The sequence below is a fragment of the Botrytis byssoidea genome (genome assembly GCF_014898295.1).
Source record: "Botrytis byssoidea strain MUCL 94 chromosome Unknown BBYS_003, whole genome shotgun sequence".
Classification (NCBI taxonomy): domain Eukaryota; kingdom Fungi; phylum Ascomycota; class Leotiomycetes; order Helotiales; family Sclerotiniaceae; genus Botrytis; species Botrytis byssoidea.
Window position 1 is genome coordinate 375547 of NW_024065844.1, and position 27486 is coordinate 403032.

Here is a 27486-nt window from a genome sequence, read left to right on the forward strand (position 1 = left end):
TGACGGCGCTACCGCCAACTTTTTTGATCACTAGTAATCTTTATTCAGTACTTCAATGGTATTCTCAAGAAATCATTGATAATCTTATAATATACAGCTCAATGTGATTTATACATCAAAATTACCATGAATAGTACTGTCTTTGGGCAGTCACAGGTCTATTTGGTAATTGAACCCAGACCTTCTTGTTCTTTAGCTTCTCCTCTCGTTCTTCATGCAGTCTAATACGAGTTTTCTCTTCCTTCAACACTAGCGAAATACCTAAAATATGTTAGCCCTGACGATACATCTACAAATGATACTCAACTTACTCGTTGTCCTGTTCTTCATAATGTTAACATTTCCTCTCGCTCTGAAATCATAACTTCGAGTCCAATCTCCCTTTCCACACCAAGCTTCATCAACATATAATGTAGTTGGATCCTCCACTTTGACCCTCTTTCCATCCTTTGTGACGATATATCGCGTCTTGAAATTTTCAGTAGATTTTCTTTCAATCTTTCCTAATCCCATACCCCTCTTCAAGATGGCCTCGTTCCTAGCATGCTCAAGATGTTCTTTGACATCCTTGGCAACTTTCTTCTTCGAGAATCTCATCTGAATGATTGCATCTTCCACCGTCTTACCCGCAATTTGCTTAGCCAAAGGAACCAATTTCTTCACTGAAGTCTTGAAATCATGACTCTTGGACAATAACACCCTTTCGGTTCTCTTCAATGTTTGATCCTTCGTCAAACGTCCTCGTTTTTTGACATCCTGTATGACCATCTTCCTTTTCCATCGAAGTGTAGCATTGGGGTTTGGATCGAGCGCTCTGGCCATTATTTCAGGGTTTCTGGGTATGACTTTGTTTTCCTCATCTCCGTTACCTCTTGAATCCTCATCTTCAAAGATGGACGATTTTGCAAGATCTCCCCGCTCGGCCTGTTGTCGTTGCGCATCAGATTTCTTCTTGAGGTATTCTTCTGTCAAAGGATTCTTAGGGGCTTTATCCGGCGAGAACATCCTCCTTGCACTGTCGAGACGCTTTGAGAAATTGTCCCATAGTGATCTTCGTTGATTGGTATATAATGGTACAAGGAAGGCGATGGGTGGATGAGATTTTGTAAGAGGTGCAGCTGCGAGTTGATCAGCATTGATCATATGTAGATAAAGCCCTATACTTACCAGACCTTAGCAGGCGCCGCGAAGGAAGATTCAAACTCATTATGTGGACTGGGTGGTGTTGCTTCACAATGGCTCGGCCATCATATCAAAATAATTGAAGTTCTTAGTTCGCCAAATTTATGTGGCTGCTTTAAGAAACACACTACAGTCAAGATTCAATATTATCTTGTGTTGAAGCTTATAAGAGCTATCTCGGTCAAACACTTTCCAAATTTCAATTAATTTAACGGTAGACCTTCCAAATAATTTGCAATTTGATCAATTTAATTACATGAATTTTCTACGATTTATTCGGAACGTTGAATGTAAACGGCGATCTCTTGTCCCGCTGTCGTATTCCAAAATTATTAAGCGGCGGCAAAGGTCCGGTGGTATTGAAATGTTCGAGATGGGTCGTATTTCGCAGCATCAATGCCTACTTTTGTTCTCAATACACAACACCTATTTATTGATCGCCTCCCAACAACAAAATCTCAAGAAGATTCTCGAAATGCTTCTTGGGCTTCCTCCCGATATCGATACGAGATTTCCAAAGTGAAGTAGTTGGAGAAAACTTTGTTTACAATGGAACAATCACCTGTTGGTGAAGAGGAGTGGTTAGCACTCGTAGATGAGGCTAGCAGAAATGCAAGAGATCTGGAGCAGCGCATCAAAGTTGTCGAATTATACGATCGCGCAATAAGCGCAGAACCTTGGAGCAACCCGCTCTGGTTAGCAAGATGCGACTGGGTCTTGTCATTATACACAGATTGTCGGGATCCAGATGCAGGATGGCCAGAAGATGAGCGACTCGTCGGACAGGAACTCTTCTCATTACAAACAGCGCAGGATCTTTGGCAGGAAGGCGCCGCAGCTACGCAATTTCGTTTGAACGACAGCCATGAGCTATGGAATAGGTGGATAACTATTGAACTGGAATTGCTTGCAAAGTCTCCTACTCGCGAACAATTAGAGCGCGTCCGCAAGATATTCTTCGATCGCCTACAAATACCACATGCTAAATGGGACGAGACTTCTCAGATGTTCTCGACATTTCTCACGAAGTATGACGAGCCCTCTTATGAATCGACGATGGTGCAAGTCACACAGATGGGTAGCACTGCAAGATATTTGTATGAGCAACGTGAACAGCACGAGCTCAAGCTTCAGCAAACTGTTACGGCTGGGGATAAAGAACACATAGCATCTGTTATGAAGGAATACCTGGAATGGGAGACTTTTCAAACAGTAACAAAGCCCAAAAAAGGATTACCACAAAGCCCTCAAATTCTCGCAATTGCCCTCTACGAGCGCGCATTAGCTTCCACAATTTTGGGCCGGGATCCTGGAACTTGGGAAGATTATATTGCTTTCGTTCAACAGAGCTACGTTGTAAATCCAGATGCGCAGTTAGGCAGTCCCCTTTATATTGTTCAGCGAGCTACCGCACATTGCCCTTGGTCGGGAAGCTTATGGGCGCGCTACATCCTTCTTGCTGAAACGCAAAACTTGGATTTTTCTTCCATTGAAGATATAAAGCATGCTGCAACGAGTACTGGCGTATTGGATCGTGACGGGACAATGGACGAAGTGATTGAGGTCTACACGGCTTGGTGTGGCTATCTCAGGCGTAACACGATCGATAAACCTTTAGAAGACGAAGCTTTTGACGTGGCCGATGCTGGTCTGCCTGGTTCACTCGAGGCCGTTCAGGACTGGGGTCGAAGGCTCCACAAAAGAGAATATACGGATCCTTTGTTCAAAATCGAAAGGATAATGATTCAGTACCTCACTCAGAAAGGATCGATTGAGGAAGCTCGTGAGTTTTGGAAAAGACTTGTGAATACTCATCAGAAAAGTTACGTTTTTTGGCAACAGTATTACTCATGGGAAATGACAGTCCGTTATCTTAATAAATCATCCAACTTACCCTCTATGGTCTTGTCTCGAGCTTTACGTACGAAAGATCTAGACTGGCCGGAAGCGATCATGGAACTTTACATTTCACATTGCAATAATTACGAAGATGCACATACTTTATTAGGAGCAAAAGACCTAGTCCGCAGGCAATTTCAACTAGTCACCAAGCGCAGGGAAAAGTTAGCTATTGAGCAAGCGGAATTATATGCTCAGCAACAGCAACAAATTGTTAGCCCGGAAGCGACGGATGAGGATTCTCCTGGAAATTCGAAGAGGAAGCGTGAGCCGACCTCAGAAGATACCACTGATGGTAATGCCCACAAGAAGATAAAGAATGAGCAATCGACAGCTGATGCAGAGGCTTTACGACAGCAGCATTTGACAAGGGATCGCGAGAATACTACCGTAATAGTCACCAATCTACCTCCCGAGGTCACCCAAACCAAAGTAAGACAGTACTTCAAAGAATATGGCCACATCAATAGCTTGACGCTCAAGACTGAAGCGGACAAGCTTTCCTCTACCTGTTTGATCGAATTTCGTTCCAATGATGACGTACAATCGGCTTTCCTCCGCGATGGAAAATTCTTTGGTGAGAATCAAATCAAAGTAGAGTCTGGTACTGGTTTGACTCTTTATGTCACTAATTATCCACCTACTGCCGATGAGAATTATATGCACACTCTTTTCAAGGATTGTGGTGAAATATTCAGTATCCGATGGCCAAGTCTCAGATTCAACACACATCGTCGATTTTGCTACATTACCTTCCGTAAAGCTGAAGCTGCTTCGGCAGCGACCCAGCTCGATGGAAAGTTGCTCGAGAACAAATTCAAACTCGTAGCAAAATATTCCGACCCAGCTGCAAAAAAACAACGAGAGGGTGCCACCGCAGAAGGTCGAGAGTTGCACATAACTAGTCTCGATTCAAGCTTGAAAGAGGATGATTTGAAGGAGGTGTTTGGAAAGTATGGCAAGGTTGAATCTGTCAGAATTTTGAGAACATTTAAAGGGGAGAGCAAGGGTGCAGGATTCATTGTCTTTGAGAAAAAGGACGAAGCTACTGCTGCACTTGAATTGGATAAAACCAAATTGAAATCCTCCATTCTTCATGTCGAATTGACGCAAGCGAGAAACTACAAACCTATCGCAACTAGTAGAGAAAAGGGGACTTCAGCATCTCCGGCTCCAGACGCTGATGGACATAATATGATGTCTCCTGCTTCTACTACAGACAATCCTCACAAGAATCAACATGCCTTACATCAACCATCAGAAGGTGGCAATCGAACGATTACCTTGCTCAATGTCCCTGATACGGTGAATGATGCAAGAATCCGTGCAATTGCAGAGCCATTTGGAAATATCATCAAAGTCGTACTTCGTCCAGACCATCAAGGTGCAATTGTCGAGTTCGAGGATGTCAATTCTGCAGGTAAAGCATCTCTCGGTCTTGAAAATCACGAGATAGCACCAGGTCGCAGATTGAGAACAGGAGGAATGAAAGATCTTTTCGCGCAGTCGAGTGAGGTTAAATGTGATCGCATTGTGATTGGACAAAATGGAAAGAAGGAGAAGGAGAAAGCGGGTACGAGTACAGGAATAGGAGCAGGGACAAGCACGAGTAATTTTATGCAACCCAGTGTACCGATCAGGAGACCAGGCGGGGGAAGGGGTGGATTGGGACAAAAAAGAGGATTGGGATTTTCGGGCGGGAAAAAGCCAGCGCCAGTGCCGGCACCAGATCCAGGTTCGGATACTAATGCAAAACCAAAAAGTAATGCGGATTTCAAGAAGATGTTTTTGAGTGGTGGAAAGGAATGAATGAATGGGATGGAATGATAATTAATGGATTGCGGTGTTGCTACGTAATAAGAATAGGGTAGCTAGCTAGGATCAGGTAGAGAGCACATAGTGAATCAGATGTTTATATCTTTTCTTTGCTAAATTCGTCTATCGTCTCGTTGTAAATGATGATTGATTGCCATGTGTACAGAGTAAAAAATCGTAACGAAATTCAATGAGCTTAGGTATATACATGGAAGTAGCATTGTGATTCCTAACCGTCACATCATATCAAAGTGCATTATCATATGATGTTATATCACAATAATTTTTCCATCAAATATAACCTTTATCTAGGTAGGTAGTAGGCAAGATCAAGATATGAATAGTTAAAAAGGAAATAAAATTTGATTACGCTTATCTTGTCTGATCAGAAGGAATGTTATATTGAGATAATATAACCTCATAATAAATACCGAGTATTTCGAGAAGTTGAATAGATAATTGATATACATATTGTAGTTGGAAAGCTCGAGTAGATTGATTATAATTAATATATACTGGTATACGTCGAATCATAAGTAGGTAGCTGGAGGTATTTGTTCATGTTTATATGGTTGATATTGTATTGTTGTATTGTTTGTTACGTAGGCTTGTATTATATCACATTGTACCACACTATATCATATCAGAACTACAATTCTAATTTTAATTCTGACTCTGAGTGGAAGGCATACCTAGATATAGATAGGTAGGTATGAGAAGTTTACCACTTCGCGGGTTCTTCTAGTCCCGGTGAGCTGGGGATATGAGGAGAAAAGAAGAGATGGGAGTGCGGGTTCGAGAGTTTTGAAGAATTTTGAGATGTTGTTTGTTGTATATTGTTAGTGATGAATACCTATGTATGTATATGATAAGTTGTAGAAGGGTATGCCAGTAAGTGTATTATATTACTTTTCACGGTGAGGATAATTAGAAGGGAGGGGGGGATCAAATGTATCCGAATGTGTATTATTTTCCTTCAACGAGTGATCCATCCTATCCTGTAACACCCTATAAATAGCCATTCAATCCCAATCCCAACCCAGAAAAATAAAGAAAGCCTACTTCACATCACATCAAATCACATCACTCCACTCCTCTCCTCCCCCTAATGAAACTGATCCTCCGTAACCCCCTTACCCATCGCACTCGTACTACTCACACCGCCGGTGACCATCTTCAACAATTCATCTGCATAATTTGCCCCGGACCATTTCTGATGCTTCACCACATCGACACCGAGATCCATTTCCGGTTCTTGCACCAACTCTCCGTAGGCGCGCATGCCCTGTTTACTATACGCCTCAGCGAAGCGATGACTAATCAACGCCGTGGTATGTAAACCGGCGAGTGTGATGAATTGCCAACAATAGCCGAGTTTGGAAAGACGCTGAATGTACGTTTCCTGTTCTGCTCTAGGCATAGCGGATTTCCAGTTAAAAGAAGGAGAGAGATTGTATGCGAGTTTTTGATCGGGATATACGGCGTGCACGCCCGAGGCGAATTCCTCGGCTTGTTTGTAGTCTGGGAGTTTGGATTCCATCCAGATGGCGTCGGCATAGGGGGCGTATGCGATGGCCCGGTTTATGGCACAGCCGCATCCACCTTGAAGTCGATAGTAGCCTTCTCGTGTGCGAGGAGCATCCCAGTCCCAGTGAATGTCAACGCCGGTGATGGTTTTGGCAAGGGCTCGGGCTTCGGAATTACTCTTTTCTTTAACTTCGCTTAGGAAGCGGGAAATGAGATCGTCGGATTTGGTGTTAGGGTTGGATTTTATGGTGGCGATGACGGCGTCATTGAAGAGTTTGAGATCGGCTTGAGCGGTCCATGTATCTTCGATGGCTTGGAGTTCTGCACCAGTCTTACCGGCACGCTCACCGGCTATCATTAAATCGTTAAGAGGTTGGAGATTGGGGTTTGTGGAGCCTAGAATATAAGCATGGTCTCGGGGATCGATAGTTGTGGTGATTAAAGTAGCAGCTTCGGCGTCTGTACGGGCAATAGCAAGGAGGTCAGAGCCTGTGTGATATATTAGTTTGTACTCTTCATCTTATCAAAGGGAGTATAGATTTTGACATACCCATAATATCAGCCTGAGCACGAATAGCAACCAAACGATTGATATGTTCACTAATAGGAACGAGGACCTTTCCAGCCATATGTCCACATTTCTTGGTACCAGGAGCTTGATCCTCAATGTGAATACCCGCAGCTCCCTTCTCTATGAACAATTTTGTTAATTTCATAACGGCAGTGAGACCACCATGACCAGTATCAGCATCTGCGATAATGGGACGAAGATAATCGATGTTTTGGAGTTTAGCTCTATCGGCTTTCGACGCGGTCATTACCCGTTCTTCACGTTGTTTGCGGTCATGGAAGAGTTGGGCCATGAAGAGATGTGATACTTTGTTGGGAACTGTGGTCTAGAAAATGTTAATGAATTGGAGGCAAGCGAGGAAGGAGGTGGACTTACATATGGATAATCTGCGAGATCTGGACCAGGTTCATCAGAAGCAGATGCAGTAGATGATGATTGCCATCCAGAAACATAGACTGTATCCAGGAACTTTGCCATTTGAGTCAACATGGTAGGTTCCAAGCAACCATATGTATATGAAGCATCTTTGTTCTGTTTTTCATGACATTAGTACCTATCTGCCATTGTCATCAAGATAGATGAGGAATGCATACCTTGAATCTTCCTTCCAAGATCTTCCAAAGCTTTTTCGATTGTGCATTACTTGGATATTCAATCTTTAAATTTCCCCTCTTTGCTACAATCTGCTCTGCAGTAAAAGCTCTCTTGGTATATCTCCATCTCTCATCTGCCCACCATTGCTCAACAGCAGCAACTTCTTCTAGAAAGATCCTCTCTTCTTGTTCTGGATCTACAGAAGTACCGGCCATTCTGTTGGCAGAAGCCATCTTGTATGTGTATGTATGGATATAGGGTATATAAAACAAGAAATAAGTCTCTTTTGCGAGTAACTTCTTTCAAGCTCTGAAGAATTGACGTTCAGTTCGAATGTCAGAAGTGAAGAATCCTATGTTCTTTAGGAATGTAGAGTATTGAACTAGCGATCAATCTTTGAAATTCCAAGAGTTATAAAGTAAACAATGTCAAACACAGCATCGAAAGAAAATACAGAAACAGAGAGTTCCAAGGTATATAGCTATATATTCCCCTCCTCCTAGGAACCTACCCGGCCCAAGGTCCGAACTAACTTCCTACATCGCAAGCTCATGACAAGACTCATTCATAATCGTTTGTATCCTCGGACCATCAAGGAATCCTTTGCCATCAATACGCAAAGCATATGGTTGGTTGCTCGGATCAAAGGGAGAGCTTCAGGAATGCCGTGATTGGATACATTCCCGAAAACTGGTGAAAGCAGAGTTACCATTTTAGTGAGCTTGGCTTTCTAGATCTGATGCGTTTTAGTGTAACATCTTGCGGTTAACTTTTTGTTATGATGAATGCGGAATCATGGATAGATGGGTGGTGGTTGGAGTGTGAGATGGAGAGTTGTGAATCTATTTGCTGGTCCTTAGATATCAATTCTGCAATTCTGAGTCGTGTGCTTCTTACCTACTATAGCATCACTCATCTACTTTACCATTTACCATTAATTTCATACATCCAAATCTCCAATCTCATCATCAAAATATCCCTCATACGGTCAGACTGCCCAGTGCCCAGACGTAAGAATCATGTAAGACATGCTCTTGGAGAGTTACATCTCAGCTATCACTTAACATATGTTTCCACACACACACAGAACTCGATGTTATCGTAAACATGTGAAGACCCTCGAAAATTCCAAAATAGATACGATAACCCCAGATCTCACAAGGGTTAATAGTTCTGCCGAGGGGTAGGTCGTCCAACGCGGAGGAGGGGATCAATTTTTTAGAGGTCCAATAAATGCCTCGGCTTCCTTACCCCTTCATTTGTAAAGGTTGATCCGCCGGTTATCGCCTTGGTAATGTTCCGAAAAGATAATTATTCCCGATCATGCTTTTTGTAACCCGACTATAGGATGCGATTTAGGAAGGAAAGGCTAGGCATTCTCTGAAGGATTTATGTTTTCAGTCATATATCTTTCGTCCATGTAACATTACGAGAGTATACTGTCAATAAGAGGAAGTTATGCGGAGAAAAGCCGAGAAAAACCAGGTCATCAATGAACAATCAATGGATATACAATGTTATCAGCAATTTTGCCGGTATATTAATTTCTTACAGGGCAGCACAGATCTGCTATTTTGCTTCTAACATATACACATCTTCTTTAAAGTCTCCAGTCCCCCAAAGCAAATGCCCACTGCATATCCTCACCATCCCGATTGTTTCAATCATCATTTCGAGAACTCGGGAATACTTTTGAATGTTATCGAGGCACTCAAAGGGTATAGAGCAAAAACGCAAATGTCGTCAACGCATTAAATGGCCTGTCTTTGTATACTCAAAGGTTCATGGCCTTGGTGTACTGCTCCCAAGGAGTAAGTGTTCCTAGGGTTCGTCGCATATGTGCATTGATGATTTGAAGTCCGTAAACATAACTGGCATTAACCCATCCGAAACTAGAAATTGTTAGAACTTTGCCGTTGATCAAATACATTGGTATAACTTACCCTTCTTTAGCGACTCCCTTGAAATCCGACCCTTGGTTGCCATATTCTGCATCAACCTTGTGAGGATCAATCACTCTGGTCACATCGTATTTTTCAACCACCACACCATTGAAATCAACAAACGCTGTTGTGATCATGAACAACCACTTGTAAGCAAGTCGCTCGGCCTCTTCCTGATAATTGTATCGTAATAGTCCCGTCCAAGCTAGCATTTGCTGTGGGGCCCAGCCATATGGGTAATCCCATTGACGATTTGGTCGGTCTAATCCAACGGCACCACGAGACTCTTCAGTTCCAGAAAGTAAACCTCCAGCAGCTTCAAACTTAGGAAGAGCGTTAGTGACGAGACTGGCTGCCTGTTGTGGCGAAGCAACACCTGCCCACATCGCCCAGAAGGTGGTGGCACTCTCATATGTACACTGCTCTTGCTTCAGGGTGTTATAATCAAAGTACATGCCCTTCTCTTTGTTCCAGAGGTATTTATCAATGGCCAGCTTACGACCTCTGGCTCTTCGATCCCACATTGAAGAAGTTTGTAGCTGACCAGGCCTCATATCGCCCACGCAAAACTCGGCTGGAACCTCAAGCTTGTCTTGGAAAAATGTACGAATGGTATGTGCGATATCCTTTTCATATTTATAAAGAAGAGAATTAAGATCGATTGTTGCAAGATCTGCGCAAACCCTTTCCAAACGGTAGGATGTGTCATGGCCTGATTCACGAACTGCTCGATCGTGTAGGAAGTAATCGTCCAATTCCTTTTCCACGACTCTTCCATTATTGTAAGCATCAACGAATTCTTTGAACGACATGTTGTGCTTCTTAGCATAAGGTGCTAGCAAATGTTCGAAATGCGATGCTTCAGTCTCTGGAGGTACACCAAGACCTTCAGGGCGATATCTCGATAGACCGGTCACTGGGTCATATCTTGGTTCCGCCGTCCACACGCTATGATATTCCTTGATGGCGGCAAGAATGGCCGTCTTTAGAAAGTCCAATGATCCTGGCTCATGCTTGATCTTGTCAAAAACTCGAAGGGCCATATCTGTCAAGAATGGTGGTTGAGAACGACATAAATAGTATGACCTAGTGGCGTTGAGGATCTTTCCATAATGTTCAATGCAAAAGCAGAAGTTTTGTACCATCGATTTGGCTAAGTGTACCTTGTCGTTGACAATTAGACCGAGTGATTCCATATAACTGTCCCATCCATAAAGTTCGTTGAATCTACCACCTGGTACTACGAATGGTAACCCCTTGAGAGTCTTCTCGCCTGTTGATGGATCTATAACTTCCTCCATGGCAACAGCTAAAAGACCAGGCTTGGAATTCATATCACGAACAACTTCTGGTGTAATTTTCTCAGGTAGCCAACAAACATCTAGACGCACTTCAGGTCTATCAGTCGCCACTTTGGTATAGTATGCATGCTGCTCAGGTGCACCTCGTGGTATGTAGATACGCGGACGGGGATCATCGGTCCAATCCTTAGGATCACGCCCAGCAATCTCAATCACCGAGCCATCGATTCTACGAGTCAGGCCATCCCAGAACGAGCCTTGTATCAATCTTGAGAGGCGATTGACAGGATTCTCATTGAGGCGAGATTCGTCCAAGATAATTTGCTCTCTACCATTTTCCTTCGCCAAAGTCAATTCCTGTAAAAGATTCGATAGCATATAAGTCCCACGAATGTCGTATCTTCTAAATCCGTTCGACGTAGCGGTTCCGAGAGGAAGAGTCTGCCCCAAAATTCGTTAATTAAGAACCTGGGTGAATAAAATGCCTGCAATATCTTACCTTTGGTCCTACATCTTCAATTGTAATTTGGTGGTTGTCATCTGTGTCTTCCTGTTTTCGGAGGGCTTCCAGTGTCGAGTCAACTTGTATCAAGAATTTGCGTCCATGATCTCCGATATCATCTGCACATATGTATATTAGTCAATGAGACTTTGTGAACCAGAATACATGCAACTAACCATGACTGCCTCGCCTCTTGGGCTTTTCTAATCCTGAGATGGGTACGGAGAAGGTGCTTTGATTCTGCGAGGAGGTTAGATGAGGGATTGGAAGGTCAATGAGAGGAGTGCCGTGCTTACTGAAGAGTATGTACGGGTTCGGAATTGTCGAAAGGATTTCTGATTTGTATCGTTGCTGTAGTAAACATGTGCCGCAGCGAATGGATCGATTTCGCTGGAAACACTAGAAGTACGGTGCTTTCGCAATGGCGAGGTCATTCTATAGTCGGATAGTTCTTTGGTGGGCGTTTGTAATTCTGCAATTTTGTAATATCTCTGGACAATTTTTGAAACGGTGACGTCTTAAGAAGTTATAAATTCCGGGTACAGACAGTGGGGTGAGAGGTGGGGGGGGGGGGATGATGTTTGTAGGTAGTTTCTGGAAAAGATATACGATAGAGCGTAATCGTAGATAGATGAGAGGAAGAAGAATTGAATGTTGAATGTGAATCTGGTAGGTTTTAAGGAGATAGAAATTGAATACTGGCTGGTAGTATTACTCGTATACTGTTATTATCTCCACAAAAAAAGAGGATAAGTGTATGAAATTCGTGGTGTGTTGGGATGATGGTGGAGAGTTCGAAAATGATTTCAAAAGGTCAGCAGAAATGTTTGATCATAGCTGGCTGTCTGGCTTGCTGGCTCGCTGGCTCGCTGGCTGGCTGTAGCTGACTGACTACAAGACAAGTATCGTGGGTACGATATGATAGATACCTAGTAGATTTTATTAGATACCTAGGTAGGTAGGTAGGTAGCGTTATCGGTGCCGCCGCACGATCCCAATTAAAGATAACCACAACATTCAATTCAATATCTTATGTTCAATGACTATCTGGTAATGTCTACCAAACATCTAAACATCCTACAATCCTGCAATCTTGCCTGCACTTTTTCTTCACCCAACCGATGCTTTTCAATCATCAAATCTTGCTCAACCTATGAGAGTAATTTGAAGATCCTCAAAATATGTTGAGTCATGTTGAAAATTGATTCATTTACAACAACTTCTAATGTTTCTTCTGATCTTTTTTTATTTTTTTTGTTTGTCTTTGATGTCATTCTCTTGTTTGTTCTTCACCGCCTCTAAAGCCGCCCAGATGCAGTATGAACACAACATGAAATTTATCATCTCAGATGCATTAGTGACGGTACTCTTATCAATTGAGCCAATCATAGCATACTGTTAATGAAAATGGTGGATTCTGTGGCGCTCACCCATCTTACCATCATCGTCGACCAGCTCTTATCCCATTGGACAGCCCTAGGTTATAAGAGTTAAGGGTTCAACCTTCGTGGGGGCTACGTCGTGATACGTCGTGATACGTCGTGATAGCGGCGTCCGGGTTCGGCTTCCGCTACTCTTGTCGTATAGCTACCTAGGTAGGTATTCCAATACAATACAACACAACATCTCAACCTCAACAAAGCAGAGTATGAACAAAGTCAATGGGTACATTCAACATCACTACTCCTCAAATATTGAATATGTCGCTAATCTATCGTGATGAGTTTGAACCATATTCGTCCCATTCCACATATACTGACTGCACTGCACAGCTTGCAGATTGATTTGCGCACTGCCCCTCGAAGATGATTTAGACTCCTATTCTCAACCTTCATCGATATTCAGAGAAGAGGAATTTCTTGGGGCTACAAATCTTTCTATACTGATCTTATTCGAAATTCAGGAGCAACACCTGGTCTACGATCTTCTTGTCGGCCTCACCTCGCACTATATACAAAGGATCAAGATGAGATCAAAATAGAATGGCTCAGCGAGTTACAATACGTACCGAATAACTCGGGTGTCATATTGAGGTAGAAGAAGCCTGTCACCGAGCCGATGTTACATTCCATGTTGTCATCGCCATGTGAACAAAGTAGTACAAGTACACCACCGGAAATTACAAGAAGCAATTTCAGCTTGTTAGGATATGTGGCTCGGATTGCCATGGTTACAATTACAATCATGTGTTTAAATCGGCAATGGGGGGGGGGTCTCATGTACTTGATATCATCATCTCAGTCATGCTATTTCCTTGCAGCTTTTAATTCGAATGCCGACGTGTGAGCCGGAAGATGATGATGCTCCAACCGGCTTTGGTCTCTGATGACCACGGTAAACCGAGATCTGAGGAATTTGAGTTATCGCAATTCCAAGAATCAACATCTTTGCTATAAATAAGACAAAAAGGAGATCGCTGCCAGATTAACCCAGGCAACTGAATTGTCTCAGCAATTATTACCTCGATTCATCTTGACTTTCAACCACACTCATATCTAAGGTCTTGCCAAGGATGCTAGGCAACCAAATATTGCCTCCAATCTGTTGCTATCCATACGATGACTCACAAATTAATGACCAGGTGTCGAATGCTATCATACGTTGAATCAAAATCCTTTACTCGTGGAGAAAGAAATAACTGACGGGTAGAATCTCAACATAGATTCACTGGTTACTATATGTCTTACAAATATGAGTTATCCGGGATCGATCATTGAGCCCTGCGGAATCACTATCTTCATCCTCAAAAGGACTCTTCCAAATTTTGGGCCTCGGAACCTCAATTTGTCAATTTCACTATTTTTCTTTGTGAGAGCGCAAGTGACAGCTCCACCTCGACAGAATGGTTTTGGTCAACCACAAGCGATGTTGAGTGCAGACTGTCAACATGGGCGATGTAGGCAGAAGCATTTATATACGGCCTGATTTGGCTCTGGGACTACAAGATGGCTTTAAGTAAGAAAATGAAGCAACAATTTTATGAAAATCCCGTAGTGATCCAGCGCCATTGTGGCATGGATTCGAGATTATCAAATCGCCACAAGCAACTTTTGAACCTCCGGGCTTTCAGACTAGTGACGAACAAGCTAGATTTAACAGGCCAGCCTTATGGGCAAAAGTAGGCGCACGCTCATATGGTCCTGGAGCTTAGAGGAACTTGTCAATATGCATCAGAGTCAAAACTTTTGTTGATCTGCCTTGCTTTCTAAGCCAATTTTCACGGTGTCGAACGATCTGACTAATTTCCAACCCCTTGGAAACAATTTATATTAGTAGCAACAAGAGCTGGCGGAGTTTCATGTTAATAGTTGTGAGGACTCGATTGCTGTTGAGACAATCAGCTTCAGCAGACCCTTTGAGGATATTTCACCACGCTATCCTCAAGAATTATGAAACCAACCTTCTATACAGGAACCACCCATGTGCTAGCCACTAGGGAGGATATTTTCTATTTTCATCGCAGTTTGCCTCTTTAGGTACCGCCTACGAACATCCTTTGAATATCAAGATCTTCATGCGTCAAGTTATTATTATCTCAACTCCTTGAATGTACTAATTGCCGCACGGAACGTTCAGCGAAAGGTCGAAACATATCCCTATGGTCCCAAAATATAGCTTTCACTTTACAACATCGGGGGATCGGTCCCGAGCTACGCACAATTACAAGAGACGTTCTGTAAGACAAAGATTGGATGTCAAGTGTACTAAACGACTCTAGACAATAAAACAATACCCTGGTCTCGACACACCAGAATTCCATGATTTTTCTGTATCAAGCCTGCCTACGGAGATTATGCCATGCAGATTTTTCTCACAGATACGTTTTTGGGTGATATTAGATGATAACTCACCAGTACTGTGTGGAGATAGAGCCAAAAATGAATCAATCGGTTGATGGCGGGCGGGTGCGGCAGGATTTATCGAGCGTTTGGAAACAATGGGCTCTTTGAACTCTGGACAAAACATCCAAAAGGAGAAGAAAGGCCGCTTTCAAAGCGTTGCCTGATATCCACATTACCTGAAATGGATATTCATCCAACGCTAATGCTGTGAGTTGTTCTTAACCACACTCCATAGGCGAAGAAACGATCCAACACTGTGGTACACTTTTTAACATTGACATTAGCCGACAGAGCTGACCTCCACGGATGCTTGCCGAGACACCAGAAAATAAAGACTAGATAATCAGGGGCGTGCATCAATACGATAAAAAAAGAGTCTGAGCAGTACAGTGAGTAATCACTCCATCGTCCTTTGAATCAAGGGTCGTGTCACCTCAAGCTTCCAGATTTTCTCCCACTTCTATGTCTCCTTTCTCTTCGGTACTTGGGCGCCGAGACAAGTATTCGAGCAAGGAACAATTGTAACGATTGCAATAGGATCTTTCAGCCCCTTCCTTCCCTCATCCCAAAAATCTATTTTATTTCTTCTTTATTTTTCCCTTCAACAGAGGCCTCAGATGGTTTTCCCAAATATTATCTACCCGAAAAGAGCTTGGACCCAACCAGCTACAAATCTCCGAAATTAAATTGTCCATGCACCCTGAGGCACCGTGGTGAAATATGTCGTGTCCGTTTCATGATGTAGTATATACCATGGAAATGATAGACAGACCTCTCAAAACACATCCAACTGGAATTTTTAACCTCTTTGACTTCAAGGGTCTCGTCTCCTCATTCTTTCGTACTCGGAGTTATACAATCACGATTTGTTAAGTACAATTGATGATACCAATCGGAGTTTATTATGATGTGCGATTTATGTCGCTATAGCTGATAGTTCTTTATTGTTCCAGCCAGCCAAGCCAGGATTTCAATTGAACAATGCCTCGATCATCTGCGTCTGCCGAGTTCATACTGAAGAGTACTTCGAATGAACACTCATGGACTTTTCGAATTCTTATCGGCTTGTCTATCACTTGACAACGGGTGTACGATAACTAACTTACTGAAACACAAATACAATTGAAGATCATTTGCACGCAGTGGTTCTTTTAACCAGATATACTTTACCTATCTCGAGCCTATCTACCTAGTACGGTGAGTCTTGATATTGATATCGGGAAAACTGTCCCAAAATGTCCTGTAGGAAAAAGTGGGAACTCTTTAACTTTAGACTAGGAAAATAAGTCTGATCTCCAAACTAGCTGATTTTCCAATCTACATCACGGATATCAAGTTTTTAGAGGACCACCTAGCGTGCCGAGTGAGGAGTTCTTCTCAACGTGATCCCTGAGATAAGGACCTGGATTCGGTTTAGCATTTCCAAAAAATCATATGCTAAGCCCAATTCCGCCTTTTGGAAATTGATAAAGAATTACTTCAGGCGATCGAGAGCTGCTGTAAAAATCCATATATCAAATGGAGATGAACCCCCCACCTAGCACATAAGATAAGAGAGGCTGACACATATTAGGATAACCCTCGATAATTAAGATTTGGTGGGCGAATTTTCACTATCTAGTCTTGAATCTAGATGCAACCTACTCGAGAATCTCGAAATCTTGAAAATGCCATGCCTTGGATGTCATCAACTTGTCAATGGTTTAAGTTTGGTTGACTTTTCCCCGGTATTTGGTAATAATTTGACATGGCCTTGATGTAGCACTGCATCAATGCTAGTTATCGTTCCTTGGCTTGGTATGTCAGTCAATGGGGCTAGAAATATGTATACCACTCGCCCTCCGTGAGATCTCGCAGGTTTGGTATTCAGTTGAAGTAGGTAAGTAGCAGACAGTTTAGAACATCTAATCATTCATCATCATACAGTGCCAATCGTAGGAGAACTTTCCATTTGACTTTTGAGCCGCTATGCAATTTCCTCGATGCCTATACCAAATCCAATTCAGAGGCACTACTGCAGCCATCCGAAGCCAAGTCCTTGTAATGATCTTTTGGGTGGGCAACTAAGGCAGGTACGCGCAAAATATGATTCGAGCTAATTGAGTAATTTTATGTACGAGCGTCATAGTAAGTTGTTCCAATATACATGGTCACCATGTAATCATGATTTTGAAATGCTTGATTGAGAAAGTCCAGGACTAAAAAATTAAAGTCCTCACATGTAGTTCTCATAGACAACAAGCGTACAACGGAATTTCCAAATATGTTATACAACGGTGGAGATCATTGTAGATCTTCCAAAAAGAAGCCAAGTCCACAGTGCGTCTAGCTCAAAAGTTTACCTGCAGGGGCAGAGGCTTTTCGCCTAATCACAAACTGACATCCCAGTCTAGTGTCAATCGCTTCATCATTTCCAATAGACCGAACCTACTCGATTCTGTCTACCTCATGTTTTAATTGTCAAAGCTGTCCCGGGAACGCACAGCATCAAAAATAGTTTCGTCTGAATCCTAACCAAGCTTGGGACAGTCACACCCGGGTAGCTCTGAACTACATTTTTTTAGTTTTGGACTCGGCGTTTGATACTCTTTGTAGCATCATGAAGGAGGGGCTCCTATCAATTTCACTGCTCGTACTGCCCGCATGGCTTATCCAAGCTTGCAATCGTACGGTAAATTGATCCAATCAAGTCTGTCAGCAGCGAGCTGAATGCATGATCTTGTTTGTTACTCGCTCAGGCCTGTTCGAGCTCCAGATTTTGACAATTTGCAGTTGCTAAAGCTCCAAATTTGGTAACTTGGTTAGGACTTTTCTCAGCTCCTCTTAGTTCCGAATAAATGTAGGTACCATGAATGGATGTCGTTCGTCCAGTGCCTACCTATTGTTAGCCTCACTAGTAAAGTTTTCGCAGTGCTCAGTGGCGCTAACGAACATGGCTTTTTCTTCACAGTATCTCCTTAGTACATATTGCCCTTCACCCCGATCGTCAGAAATACTTTTATCTTGATCTTTTTTTATTCATCAGTAGTAGAGCTATCTTTCTTTTGGCTTACTGTTGCTATCTTTCCTTATTCTAACACTCGTTGCACATAATCTTCAACTTTATTAATTATTATTTTATTATTAATCATAAATCATACAAGTGCTATTCTCACATTTGCCTGCATCTCCTTCTTTATTATCCAAGATGAACGCCCTTAAGGGATATCTCGCTCCTGGGAAAAAGGCCGAGCAAGATGCGAAGAAAGCAAAGAAAACTGGAACATCAGCACCAATGCAGTTGGAAATGCATACAACCCCTCCTCTGGGTTCACCACTGGCTCCATCCTTTGCCGACCGTTCGAGGCCATCCTCTCTATATCCAGAAGGTGATTTCAGAAATGGTCCCAGGGAGAGTGTCTTGACTGTCAGATCTGATGTAGTTGTCAGTTGGTTACATCAACAGCAAATGGAAAAACTATGGGCCGTTGGTGCTCCGGGAGAGGGTGTCATCTTGAAGAAGGCAAAGGGTGATTTCACATGTTGTCCGCCTTCTTTAAGGACGGAACCATCAGGTATTTTTGACTACATTGTAGCAATGAATGTCAAAGTAAGTGAATCACATCCTTTCTGTCCAAAGTCATTCTCTAATTCGATATTTAGGCTGCCATGACTGTCAATACTCGTGTCATCAAAATCTTCCTCGCCCGTCAGCACGCTGATTATGTTCCTCTTTCGGATGGTCTCCGTCTTCAAGTTCTTCCTACCGTCGAGTATCTACCTCGATGCCAAAAGCATCACTTTGGTGCTTTCATCCAAGACCAACAAATTCTCATCGTCTGGGACGATGACCCAAAGCACTTGTTGCAGAGAGCAGAGTACATAGAAAGATCTTTGCTGGAGATGATCTGGGCCGATGACGACGAAGAAACCGACGAAAAGAAGGGTGGAGCAAATGTTTCCACCGCTGATTTGGGAAGCGGATCTGACGTCGAAGATGGTTATGGGGCGCAAGAAAAAAGACCAACACTACTACTTAACCCTCTCATGGTCGGTGCAACTTTGTGTCTTCTCGTCACCGCTCTCGGTCTCGGTTGGAGAAAACTTGGACTTGAAGTCGCTGTTGATGGAAATTACACTCGATTGGCTTTACTCGCCGTCGTTCCTTGTCAAATTTTCGTTTCCCTTTTCTTCATGCAAGTAATTATCGTCAATTTGACCCAGTGTTTTGGACCAATCAACAACTTGAACAGTAACTCGAAATTCTACTCCGGAAAAGCTCCTCAACGTCTCAACCGAAATAACAGAGAACTTCCTCACGTCACTATCCAGATGCCTGTCTACAAGGAAGGTCTCGTTGGTGTTATTCAACCTACCATCATTTCTCTCAAGGCTGCTATCTCTACCTATGAACTTCAAGGTGGAACTGCCAACATCTTCATCAATGATGATGGTATGCAATTGCTTCCTGAAGACGAAGCTCAAGCTCGTCGTGACTTTTATGATGAACATACTATTGGATGGGTCGCGCGTCCTGGCCACAAGCCCAACCCTGAGAATGGTGAAAAAGCTTTCCTTCGTCGTGGTAAATTCAAGAAGGCTTCCAACATGAACTACGCTCTCATGGTTTCCAACAAGGTTGAAGAAAGACTTCTCACCATTGCGCGTCATGATGGTTGGTCCCAGGCTGAGGAATACATTGCTTATGATCAATGCTTAGCTCGAGTTTTGGAAGAGGAAGAGGGTCGTGCCTGGGCTGGTGGTAATATTCGTGTGGGTGATTACATCTTACTTATTGATTCCGATACCCGTGTTCCCGCCGATTGTCTCTTGGATGCTGCGAGTGAGATGGAACAATCTCCTGAAGTCGGTATCTTGCAATTCAACTCTGGTGTTATGCAAGTCACTGATAGTTTCTTCGAAAATGGGTATGTCATCGTCTTCTCTATCTCGCCAATGAAGTAAACAAAACTAATCATTTCCATCTAGCATTACCTTTTTCACCAACCTCGTCTACACCGCTATTCGTTTTGCCGTCGCCATGGGTGATGTTTCTCCCTTCGTCGGCCACAACGCCATGCTCAGATGGTCCGCCGTTCAACAGGTCTCCTACCACGATGAAGACGGCTACGAGAAATTCTGGTCCGAATCCCATGTCTCAGAAGATTTCGACATGTCGCTCCGTCTCCAAGTCAACGAATACATCATCCGCTATGCCGCATACACTGGCGATGGCTTCAAAGAAGGAGTTTCCCTCACCGTCTACGACGAGCTTGCGCGTTGGGAAAAATACGCTTATGGATGTAATGAACTTCTCTTCAATCCTCTCCGCTTCTGGATCACGCGCGGTCCGTTCACGAAATTGTTCCGAGAATTTTTGAGATCCAATATGAGATTCACATCCAAGATTACAATGATGGCGTATATCGGTACTTACTACGCAATTGGCGCCTCGTGGATCCTGACCCTCGCGAATTATTTCATCATGGGTTGGTATGTGGGCATGTACGATAAATACTATCTCGATTCCTTCCAGGTGTACTTCTCGCTCATCATTGTCTTTTCCCTCTTGGGTAATGTTTCGCTGGCCGTTCTCCGATACCGATTGAACGAACGTGGATTCTTCTCTTCTTGTAAGTTTTCCCCCCTCTCCCCCCCTATCCATCTCTCCCCCCACACAGCCCACTAACCTCCCCTCCCACAATAGTCTTCGAAAATCTCAAATGGCTCCTCCTCATGACCGTCTTCCTGGGCGGACTCTCCATGCACGTCTCCCAATCCCTCCTCTGCCATTTCTTCGAAATCGACATGACCTGGGGCGCCACGGCCAAAGAAGTGGAAAACGTCACCTTCTTCGAAGAAATTCCGCGTCTGCTCAAGCGCTTCAAATACACCTTCCTCTTCTGCATTCTCATGACTGCCGGCATGATTGTCTGCGCCCTCGTCGTGCCCTGGAATTGGAGAATCGATACTTTTGTCGCCATTTTCCCCCTGTGTACCGTGGTCGTGAGTCACTTTTTGATGCCCATTGCCTTGAATCCCGCGTTGATGATGTTTACGTGGTGAGGTTGGATGAAGATGGGAGATGGGAGATGGCGTAATGGATGGTGTAATTAATGTGAGGGTGGGAGAGAGATGTATTTAGAGGAGGAAAACATCTGGTTGGGTGGATGGATCATCGGTATATATATCTATACGTCCCGGTTAATATGGGAATGGCGTTACTTTATAATGTGAAGCTTTTATATACAGGAATGGTAGAAAGAGGTGTTTGGAATAATATAGAATATTATCACTGCGAGATGGAGACATAGGAAGGTGGATTTAGATAGGCTACCTAGGAAAGATGTCAACTTTACAATATTTAATCAATTTCATTACTTCTATACATTTATAAGTTTCTTTATAATTCTGTCCCACGTGGTAAATTTGCAAATGTCGAAATTTTGATACATCATTCCACACAACCCCACTATCTACATCTACATCTACATCTCAATGTCAATCTCCATACATCTAAATCCTACTTACTCTCTCCTCAATAAAGGTTCCCTCTCACCTCCCTCCTCACCCCCCTTCGCCTTCCCCTTCTCAGACCCCGGCATTCTCCTAAACTTCCCTCCATCCACCTTCCTCACCACCCAACTCTCATCCCTCTCCGCACACTCAAAAAACTCCATATTCTCCTCGAAACTCCTCCCTCCACTCTCCAACGAATATCTCCACGTCCACCACCCAGCAAACATATTCGTTCCCGCAAATACTAGAAACAGCCAATATTTCAAATTATTGAATCCAATCGGCGTCAACAACGTCACCGCAAAATTGGCCAATCCCCAGACGATAACCGAGATGGCGGAACCCTGCGCGCGAGCCGAGGAAGGATAGATTTCGGTGGGGATCAACCAGACGGTTGCGAGCCAGCCAATACCGAAGATCGCGGTTGCGGCGAAGAGAGTTGCGGAGCCGAGTACTTCGGGCACGAGGAAAGGTATACTTGGGAAGGTGGCGAGGCCTCCAAAGAGGGTTAGCAGGAGGAAAGAGAGGGAGAGGCCGATGCTGCCGTATATCATGAGAGTGCGACGACCGTAGACATCGATGGAGAGCCAGGCAAATGTCATCATGAAGAAATAGAATATGTAGTTTCCGAGGGTGAGATATTCGGATTTGCGGGTAGTGAAGCCGAGCAGAGAGAAGATTTGAGGGCCGTAGACTAGGGTTTGGGGTTAATAGGTGCATCATGAGAAGGAAGATGAGCTGTTTGACAGAATTGGGTATGGAGAATGCTTACCGGATACAGCGCCGTAGCCAGTGAGAGCCTGATTTATTTGACCCATTATGGTTATCATGGTTGGATGAAATTGTGCATGTCCTTGTGTAAACATATCTCTATACTGTACTTTTGAACCATCTTCTTGAGCAGTAGATTCTTTGAGAGTTTCGAATTTCGACTTGGCTTCTTCTTTGCCGTATACTTTCTCAAGAGATTTCTTAGCATCATCTTCTCGGTTTACACTCATGAACCACTATAAACAATTAGCATTTTCTGTAAGATTGTTGGAGTTCAAGAGAATCTCAACATACCCTTGGAGTTTCCGGAAGTTGAGAAATGAAAGACATCAACAGAATTGGGAAAATTTGCATAACAATGATCGGAGTTCTCCAAGCCCATTGACTATCTTTCCCCAAACCAATTGTAACTCCCAAGTTAATCGAATACGCCATCAACAAACCAAAGATATTCATCTGAAACTCTTGAGCTAATGCTCTACCTCTCGCTCCATCCGATGAAAGTTCACTACTATAAACCGGAATTGTCGAATCTATCCCTCCGACCCCCAATCCCATAATAACTCTCCCAGCGATCATACATCCCAACGATGCACCTTTCCAAGGCGAAGATCCATGAAATGAAAACCCGGAAATAAACATGAGTAAGTTCCCAAACGATGTTGTTGCCAAACAAGCAAATATAGATGGTTTTCGTCCCTCTTTGTCGGCGAGCCAGGAGGCGAGAACTGCTCCAATTGCACATCCTAGGTAATAGACGGAGACGATGATACCTACTACAGGAGATTCTTCGCCAATTTGCATGGTTTTCAAATAGCTGCTGTTTGTGTTTATTAGGGACATCATTCCTGGGTTGCATTAGATATGATGACGAGAGGAGCCTAGTTGTACTTCAGGAGGAATGATACATACCTTGATCATAACCATAGAGGGCAATTGCTGTACTGGAAAACATGACGATCTCATGTTTCTTGCTTAGCAGAGGAAAGATTGAAGAGCTACCTCCTAGTTTTGAAGGAGGATTCGGCATTTTGAAGATTGTGCGTGAGGTGAAGCAGACAGGAATCTATAGATAATTGAGATCTCAAGACTGAGAGAAGATAGACAGCACAGGAAGCACTTTGAAAGTAGCTTCTTGAAACGAGAAAAGTGGGTGAGAAATGAGAGAATGAGAGAATGAAGATAGGAATTCTACCTCTTCATGAAAAAAGGAAACGAAAAGACAAAAACAAAAAACAGAGCAGAGGGAAAGGATTTCCTTAAGCTTCAATTCAATAGCTACCTACCTACCTCTCTGGGCTAGAATCATGGACTATGTATGATGACATCAATATTTTGCGGCGGGAAATGTTCCGCATCATGAGGGTAAAAGTAGGTAGGTAGGTAGGTAGGTTATCGATCGTGAGAACAATTTATTTATTTTACCATCAAACACTCGTACGAAGTATACGATTGGAAGTATTATGGGAATTAATCTATTACCCCATATCATAAATGTATGTATGTATGAAGAAAAAGAAGAAAGATGCCTCCACCAATTGTATGTTCTACGAATATATATATATATACCCTCATATTTGCACATATAAACCTAATCTAACATACTGACCAGACACCATCCCCCCATCGATTCGTGATTAAAAGACAATCCGGCCCTTCAGCTCCCCATCCACCTCCACGATCGCAACTCGCACAAGAATCAACTCCCCGTCCATCAAACACGCAACAATTCAATACCACTCCTCGTTTTACATTTTCCTCCACTCCAAAACCCAATGCTACGCAAAGTACAGGTATACCATCATCCACACCCGCGGGACGATACTTAACCCCCGCTCGAAAAAGTACAAAAGCGAAAGAGAATATCGATGATCCTTCAGATGATTACCCCGCGCATCTTCCTCTTCACGATTCTATAGATACAAACGATGATTTCGATACCGCTCTTGGGTATTCTACCGAAGATGAAGACGAAGATGTAGACATAAAAGACTATGAAATAAATCCCCGATCATCCAAACGGCGACGAATTTCTGTTTCTCCAGATATCACCCTGGAAGAAAATGAAGATTTATTATCTTCTTCTCTACCTATAATTTCTTCGCCGATTTCTCATCGTCCTACTCAAATCTCATCCACAGGCGGCAAACCTAAATTTCTTCTCTCGACTCCTGTACCATCTACACCTCAATGTATTGCTCCGACGACTTTTCTCAAACCGCCTCGATTTCGTCCGCCTGATCCTGCGGAGTCACAGGGAAGTGGAGATCCTTTGCCCGAACAGTTCTCTCCGCATCGAAAAGGGAGACAATATTTAGCTGGGGGATTGGCGGCGGAAGTGAGGGATTGGCTGATTAATATTGATTCTGGGATTGGTGGTGTGCAGAAAGGGAAAGAGAGAAATGGAGAATGGGTGACGAGGATAAAGATAGAAGAGGTGAGGAGGGATGGAAGGGAAATGTGTTTAGTAAGGGGTAGACAGGTGCGAGATGTGATTGGAGAAGAGGCTATAGATAGTTTGGGGGAAGTTAAGGTTATGTTGGCTGGTGAGGGAATGGGCATAGGGTTGCAGAGGGGAATGGATGTGGATGTTGGGAGGATAGTGGGTATTAAGGGCCCGGTTTGGGAGATTGTGGTCGATGGGGTTAAATGGGGTGTTGGGGTGGAGTGGAAGGTATTAGGATGATGAGGTGATACGATATGTTATGAGATGGCATGATATTCTGGCCGAAGAAAGTGTATAATCAAACATGAATGTCTAGGTATTAATTATTCGCCTACTATTTGGAGACGTCTCGCCTAGCTATTCAAATAGTCGCATATAAATTAGCAGCAATCTAGCAACAAAATTAAAAAACCCAAAACTATTAAATATAAAATCAAAAAGGCCCTGGACTTCCTTTTTACTCCCGTCCCCTCCATTCTCTATTCGCCCCCTCTCGGCGGCCGTCTCATAATAACATGTCTCGTGCTCCCCATCCCTTCACCCCCTTCATACCTATCCAATTGGATATCCATACAATGCACATCCACAAAGCCATATTTGCGATAGAGACCGATGCCCCAGGGACTAGCACCCAGTACTACTTGCAGAGATTTCTCATCCGCAAATTTGAGTCCTTGTTCGAGAAGAAGCGTGCCGATTCCGCGGCGTTGGTAGGAGGGGTGGATGACGAGGATATTGAGTTCTGGGGAGGGGTTAGTAGGGTCTTGGGAGTGAGGATTGAAGGAGAAGGAGAAAGGAGGGGAAGAGCAGGGAAGAGAAGTTGAGGGTTTAGTGACCTGAGGGGGTTGATGATCAATAGATAGGAAAGGAAGAAGATGATATAAACGAAAAGAGAAAAGAATAAAACATACTCAGCCACTTTTCTCCCCTACAAGCCCCAAGCATATACTCATCCCCCCTCACAAAAACATTCTCACACAATTGAACATTACTCCCCTTTCCCCAAATCTCCTCCAACTCCTCTTGCGTCTTGATCCTCATCTTCCCCTCTTTCAATTCCGTCGGGGAACCCATCGCCCCCTTCTCCTCTCCATTCCCCCTTTCCTCCCCCTTCCCCATCTCCTCCCCACCCCCCAAACTCCACCCCGCAATCCCCACAATCTCCTCCATCCCCCCACTCTCCAAGCCCAAAACAGCCTTACAATACCATCCCCCCTCTTCCTCTCCTCCCCTCTCCGCCTTATCGAGAAACTTCTCAAACTGTCTCTCGCGCATCTTCAGGGCCTCGGGACTTCCCCTCTCTTTCCCAAATGCCAAGTCGCTGAATTCATCTTCTTCAAATGCGAGATGTTCGAGGAGGGCTATACGCGGGAGATCGGCTTTCGTGACGGGGAGAAGCGTGATTGGGTGGTTGGCCTTATCATTATAGTTGGGTTTTGAATAAGGGGTTGAGTTGGAATTGGCTATATTTGTGAGATGAGGGTGTGTGATGGCCATTGTATATTAGATAGGTGATTGTAAAATGCGTTGTGAAGATGCGGAGGATAGAGTGTGTATGAAAGGAAATGCGAAGTGTGATAATTGATCAATAACCAGATAGATAGCAGATGAAGATATATAACACATATAACATTTACCACTCCGTATTAGCACTGTGCGAATAAAGTAGATAGAGTAAAAGCAAAGCAGAGCAGAGCAAAGTAAAGTAAAACAAATATATCCAAAACAAACAAACAAAAAGTGCAAGAATAAGAATATATAAAACCAGTCCCATCCAATCTGTCTATCCGTCTGTCTATCAAAACCACAACCACATCACATCCCATCCCCAAAACAAACATCTACCTACCTACCTACCTAACCCATCTCCATATCTCCTTCGTACTTAACCGAATCTTCTAAGTTTCCTTCCCATCCATCCATCCATCCGTCTATCTGGAAATACGATGACCTACCACACCAGTCTGCATGCATGATCTCATGCCCATCCACCCAAAGCCCACAGCACACATCTACCCTATCCACTCACCGGGGTCCCACGCCGTCCCACGCATTCGCATGCAGGAACACCCGATCCAATCCAAAAATATCCAGCCCATGTATCTATCCTAGCCATATGCGTATCCGTGTGTGTGTACACCCATTCCAACTATCGGTGAAGCATTTACTCACCACTCACCATCACCATATCACTCATCTGCCTACTCCCGGTTCACATCAAAGTTCAAACCTATCAAAGTTAAACTCTATTCCATTGATTGATATACCAGGTTTGATTCATGTAGGTGGACTGGGTGGACACTGCTTGTAAGTTGTAACTAAACTATATTATAACGGCTCGGAAAGCGGGTTCGGGTTCCGGAGCTGTGTGTACATGTTGACTTACATGTTTACTTGCTTACATATCTACATACATACATACATACATACATACATACATACATATCTACCTAATATTCTGTAGCCAACCGAACGAACTGGGCTGATGTCTGTCTATCGGTCTGAGAATCTTACCGGTTGAGTCAGTCACCGAGTACATCATACATCCACCATACATCATACATCGTGTATCACACACTATACTATACAATTCTT

At 43.5% G+C, this 27486-nt stretch overlaps 10 protein-coding genes across 10 annotated transcripts; 4 read left to right on the top strand and 6 right to left on the bottom strand.

Annotated features, from left to right (window-relative positions):
- Nucleotides 1-121: 121 nt before the first annotated feature.
- EAE97_001565 (uncharacterized protein) lies at nucleotides 122-1207 on the bottom strand (the record flags this gene model as incomplete). Its single annotated transcript, XM_038872076.1, has 3 exons — nucleotides 122-261; nucleotides 312-1118; nucleotides 1168-1207. 3 exons carry the CDS (start codon nucleotides 1205-1207, stop codon nucleotides 122-124), a joined length of 987 nt encoding a protein of 328 aa, XP_038736634.1.
- Nucleotides 1208-1731: 524 nt separating this feature from the next.
- Nucleotides 1732-4890, top strand: EAE97_001566 (uncharacterized protein; the record flags this gene model as incomplete). The annotated part of the gene is made up of 1 exon (XM_038872077.1): nucleotides 1732-4890. One exon carries the CDS (start codon nucleotides 1732-1734, stop codon nucleotides 4888-4890), a length of 3159 nt encoding a protein of 1052 aa, XP_038736635.1.
- Nucleotides 4891-5521: 631 nt separating this feature from the next.
- Nucleotides 5522-8082, bottom strand: EAE97_001567 (uncharacterized protein). Its single transcript, XM_038872078.1, has 4 exons — nucleotides 7588-8082; nucleotides 7370-7525; nucleotides 6974-7319; nucleotides 5522-6912 (listed from the first exon to the last, which is right to left on the bottom strand). The coding sequence occupies exons 1-4, from the start codon at nucleotides 7819-7821 to the stop codon at nucleotides 6002-6004; spliced, it is 1647 nt and encodes a 548-aa protein (XP_038736636.1). The 5' UTR covers nucleotides 7822-8082; the 3' UTR covers nucleotides 5522-6001.
- A 1280-nt stretch (nucleotides 8083-9362) lies between these two features.
- On the bottom strand, nucleotides 9363-11768 carry EAE97_001568 (uncharacterized protein; the record flags this gene model as incomplete). Its single annotated transcript, XM_038872079.1, has 5 exons — nucleotides 9363-9480; nucleotides 9532-11273; nucleotides 11332-11453; nucleotides 11511-11574; nucleotides 11631-11768. 5 exons carry the CDS (start codon nucleotides 11766-11768, stop codon nucleotides 9363-9365), a joined length of 2184 nt encoding a protein of 727 aa, XP_038736637.1.
- Nucleotides 11769-13222: 1454 nt separating this feature from the next.
- Nucleotides 13223-13502, bottom strand: EAE97_001569 (uncharacterized protein; the record flags this gene model as incomplete). The annotated part of the gene is made up of 2 exons (XM_038872080.1): nucleotides 13223-13281; nucleotides 13343-13502. 2 exons carry the CDS (start codon nucleotides 13500-13502, stop codon nucleotides 13223-13225), a joined length of 219 nt encoding a protein of 72 aa, XP_038736638.1.
- A 719-nt stretch (nucleotides 13503-14221) lies between these two features.
- Nucleotides 14222-14485, top strand: EAE97_001570 (uncharacterized protein; the record flags this gene model as incomplete). The annotated part of the gene is made up of 2 exons (XM_038872081.1): nucleotides 14222-14289; nucleotides 14329-14485. 2 exons carry the CDS (start codon nucleotides 14222-14224, stop codon nucleotides 14483-14485), a joined length of 225 nt encoding a protein of 74 aa, XP_038736639.1.
- A 3878-nt stretch (nucleotides 14486-18363) lies between these two features.
- Nucleotides 18364-21221, top strand: EAE97_001571 (uncharacterized protein; the record flags this gene model as incomplete). Its single annotated transcript, XM_038872082.1, has 4 exons — nucleotides 18364-18765; nucleotides 18819-20083; nucleotides 20145-20788; nucleotides 20863-21221. 4 exons carry the CDS (start codon nucleotides 18364-18366, stop codon nucleotides 21219-21221), a joined length of 2670 nt encoding a protein of 889 aa, XP_038736640.1.
- A 461-nt stretch (nucleotides 21222-21682) lies between these two features.
- EAE97_001572 (uncharacterized protein) lies at nucleotides 21683-23475 on the bottom strand (the record flags this gene model as incomplete). The annotated part of the gene is made up of 4 exons (XM_038872083.1): nucleotides 21683-22368; nucleotides 22447-22681; nucleotides 22740-23293; nucleotides 23358-23475. The coding sequence occupies 4 exons, from the start codon at nucleotides 23473-23475 to the stop codon at nucleotides 21683-21685; spliced, it is 1593 nt and encodes a 530-aa protein (XP_038736641.1).
- A 495-nt stretch (nucleotides 23476-23970) lies between these two features.
- On the top strand, nucleotides 23971-25131 carry EAE97_001573 (uncharacterized protein; the record flags this gene model as incomplete). The annotated part of the gene is made up of 2 exons (XM_038872084.1): nucleotides 23971-23985; nucleotides 24058-25131. 2 exons carry the CDS (start codon nucleotides 23971-23973, stop codon nucleotides 25129-25131), a joined length of 1089 nt encoding a protein of 362 aa, XP_038736642.1.
- A 239-nt stretch (nucleotides 25132-25370) lies between these two features.
- Nucleotides 25371-26388, bottom strand: EAE97_001574 (uncharacterized protein; the record flags this gene model as incomplete). The annotated part of the gene is made up of 2 exons (XM_038872085.1): nucleotides 25371-25633; nucleotides 25803-26388. The coding sequence occupies 2 exons, from the start codon at nucleotides 26386-26388 to the stop codon at nucleotides 25371-25373; spliced, it is 849 nt and encodes a 282-aa protein (XP_038736643.1).
- Nucleotides 26389-27486: the final 1098 nt, after the last annotated feature.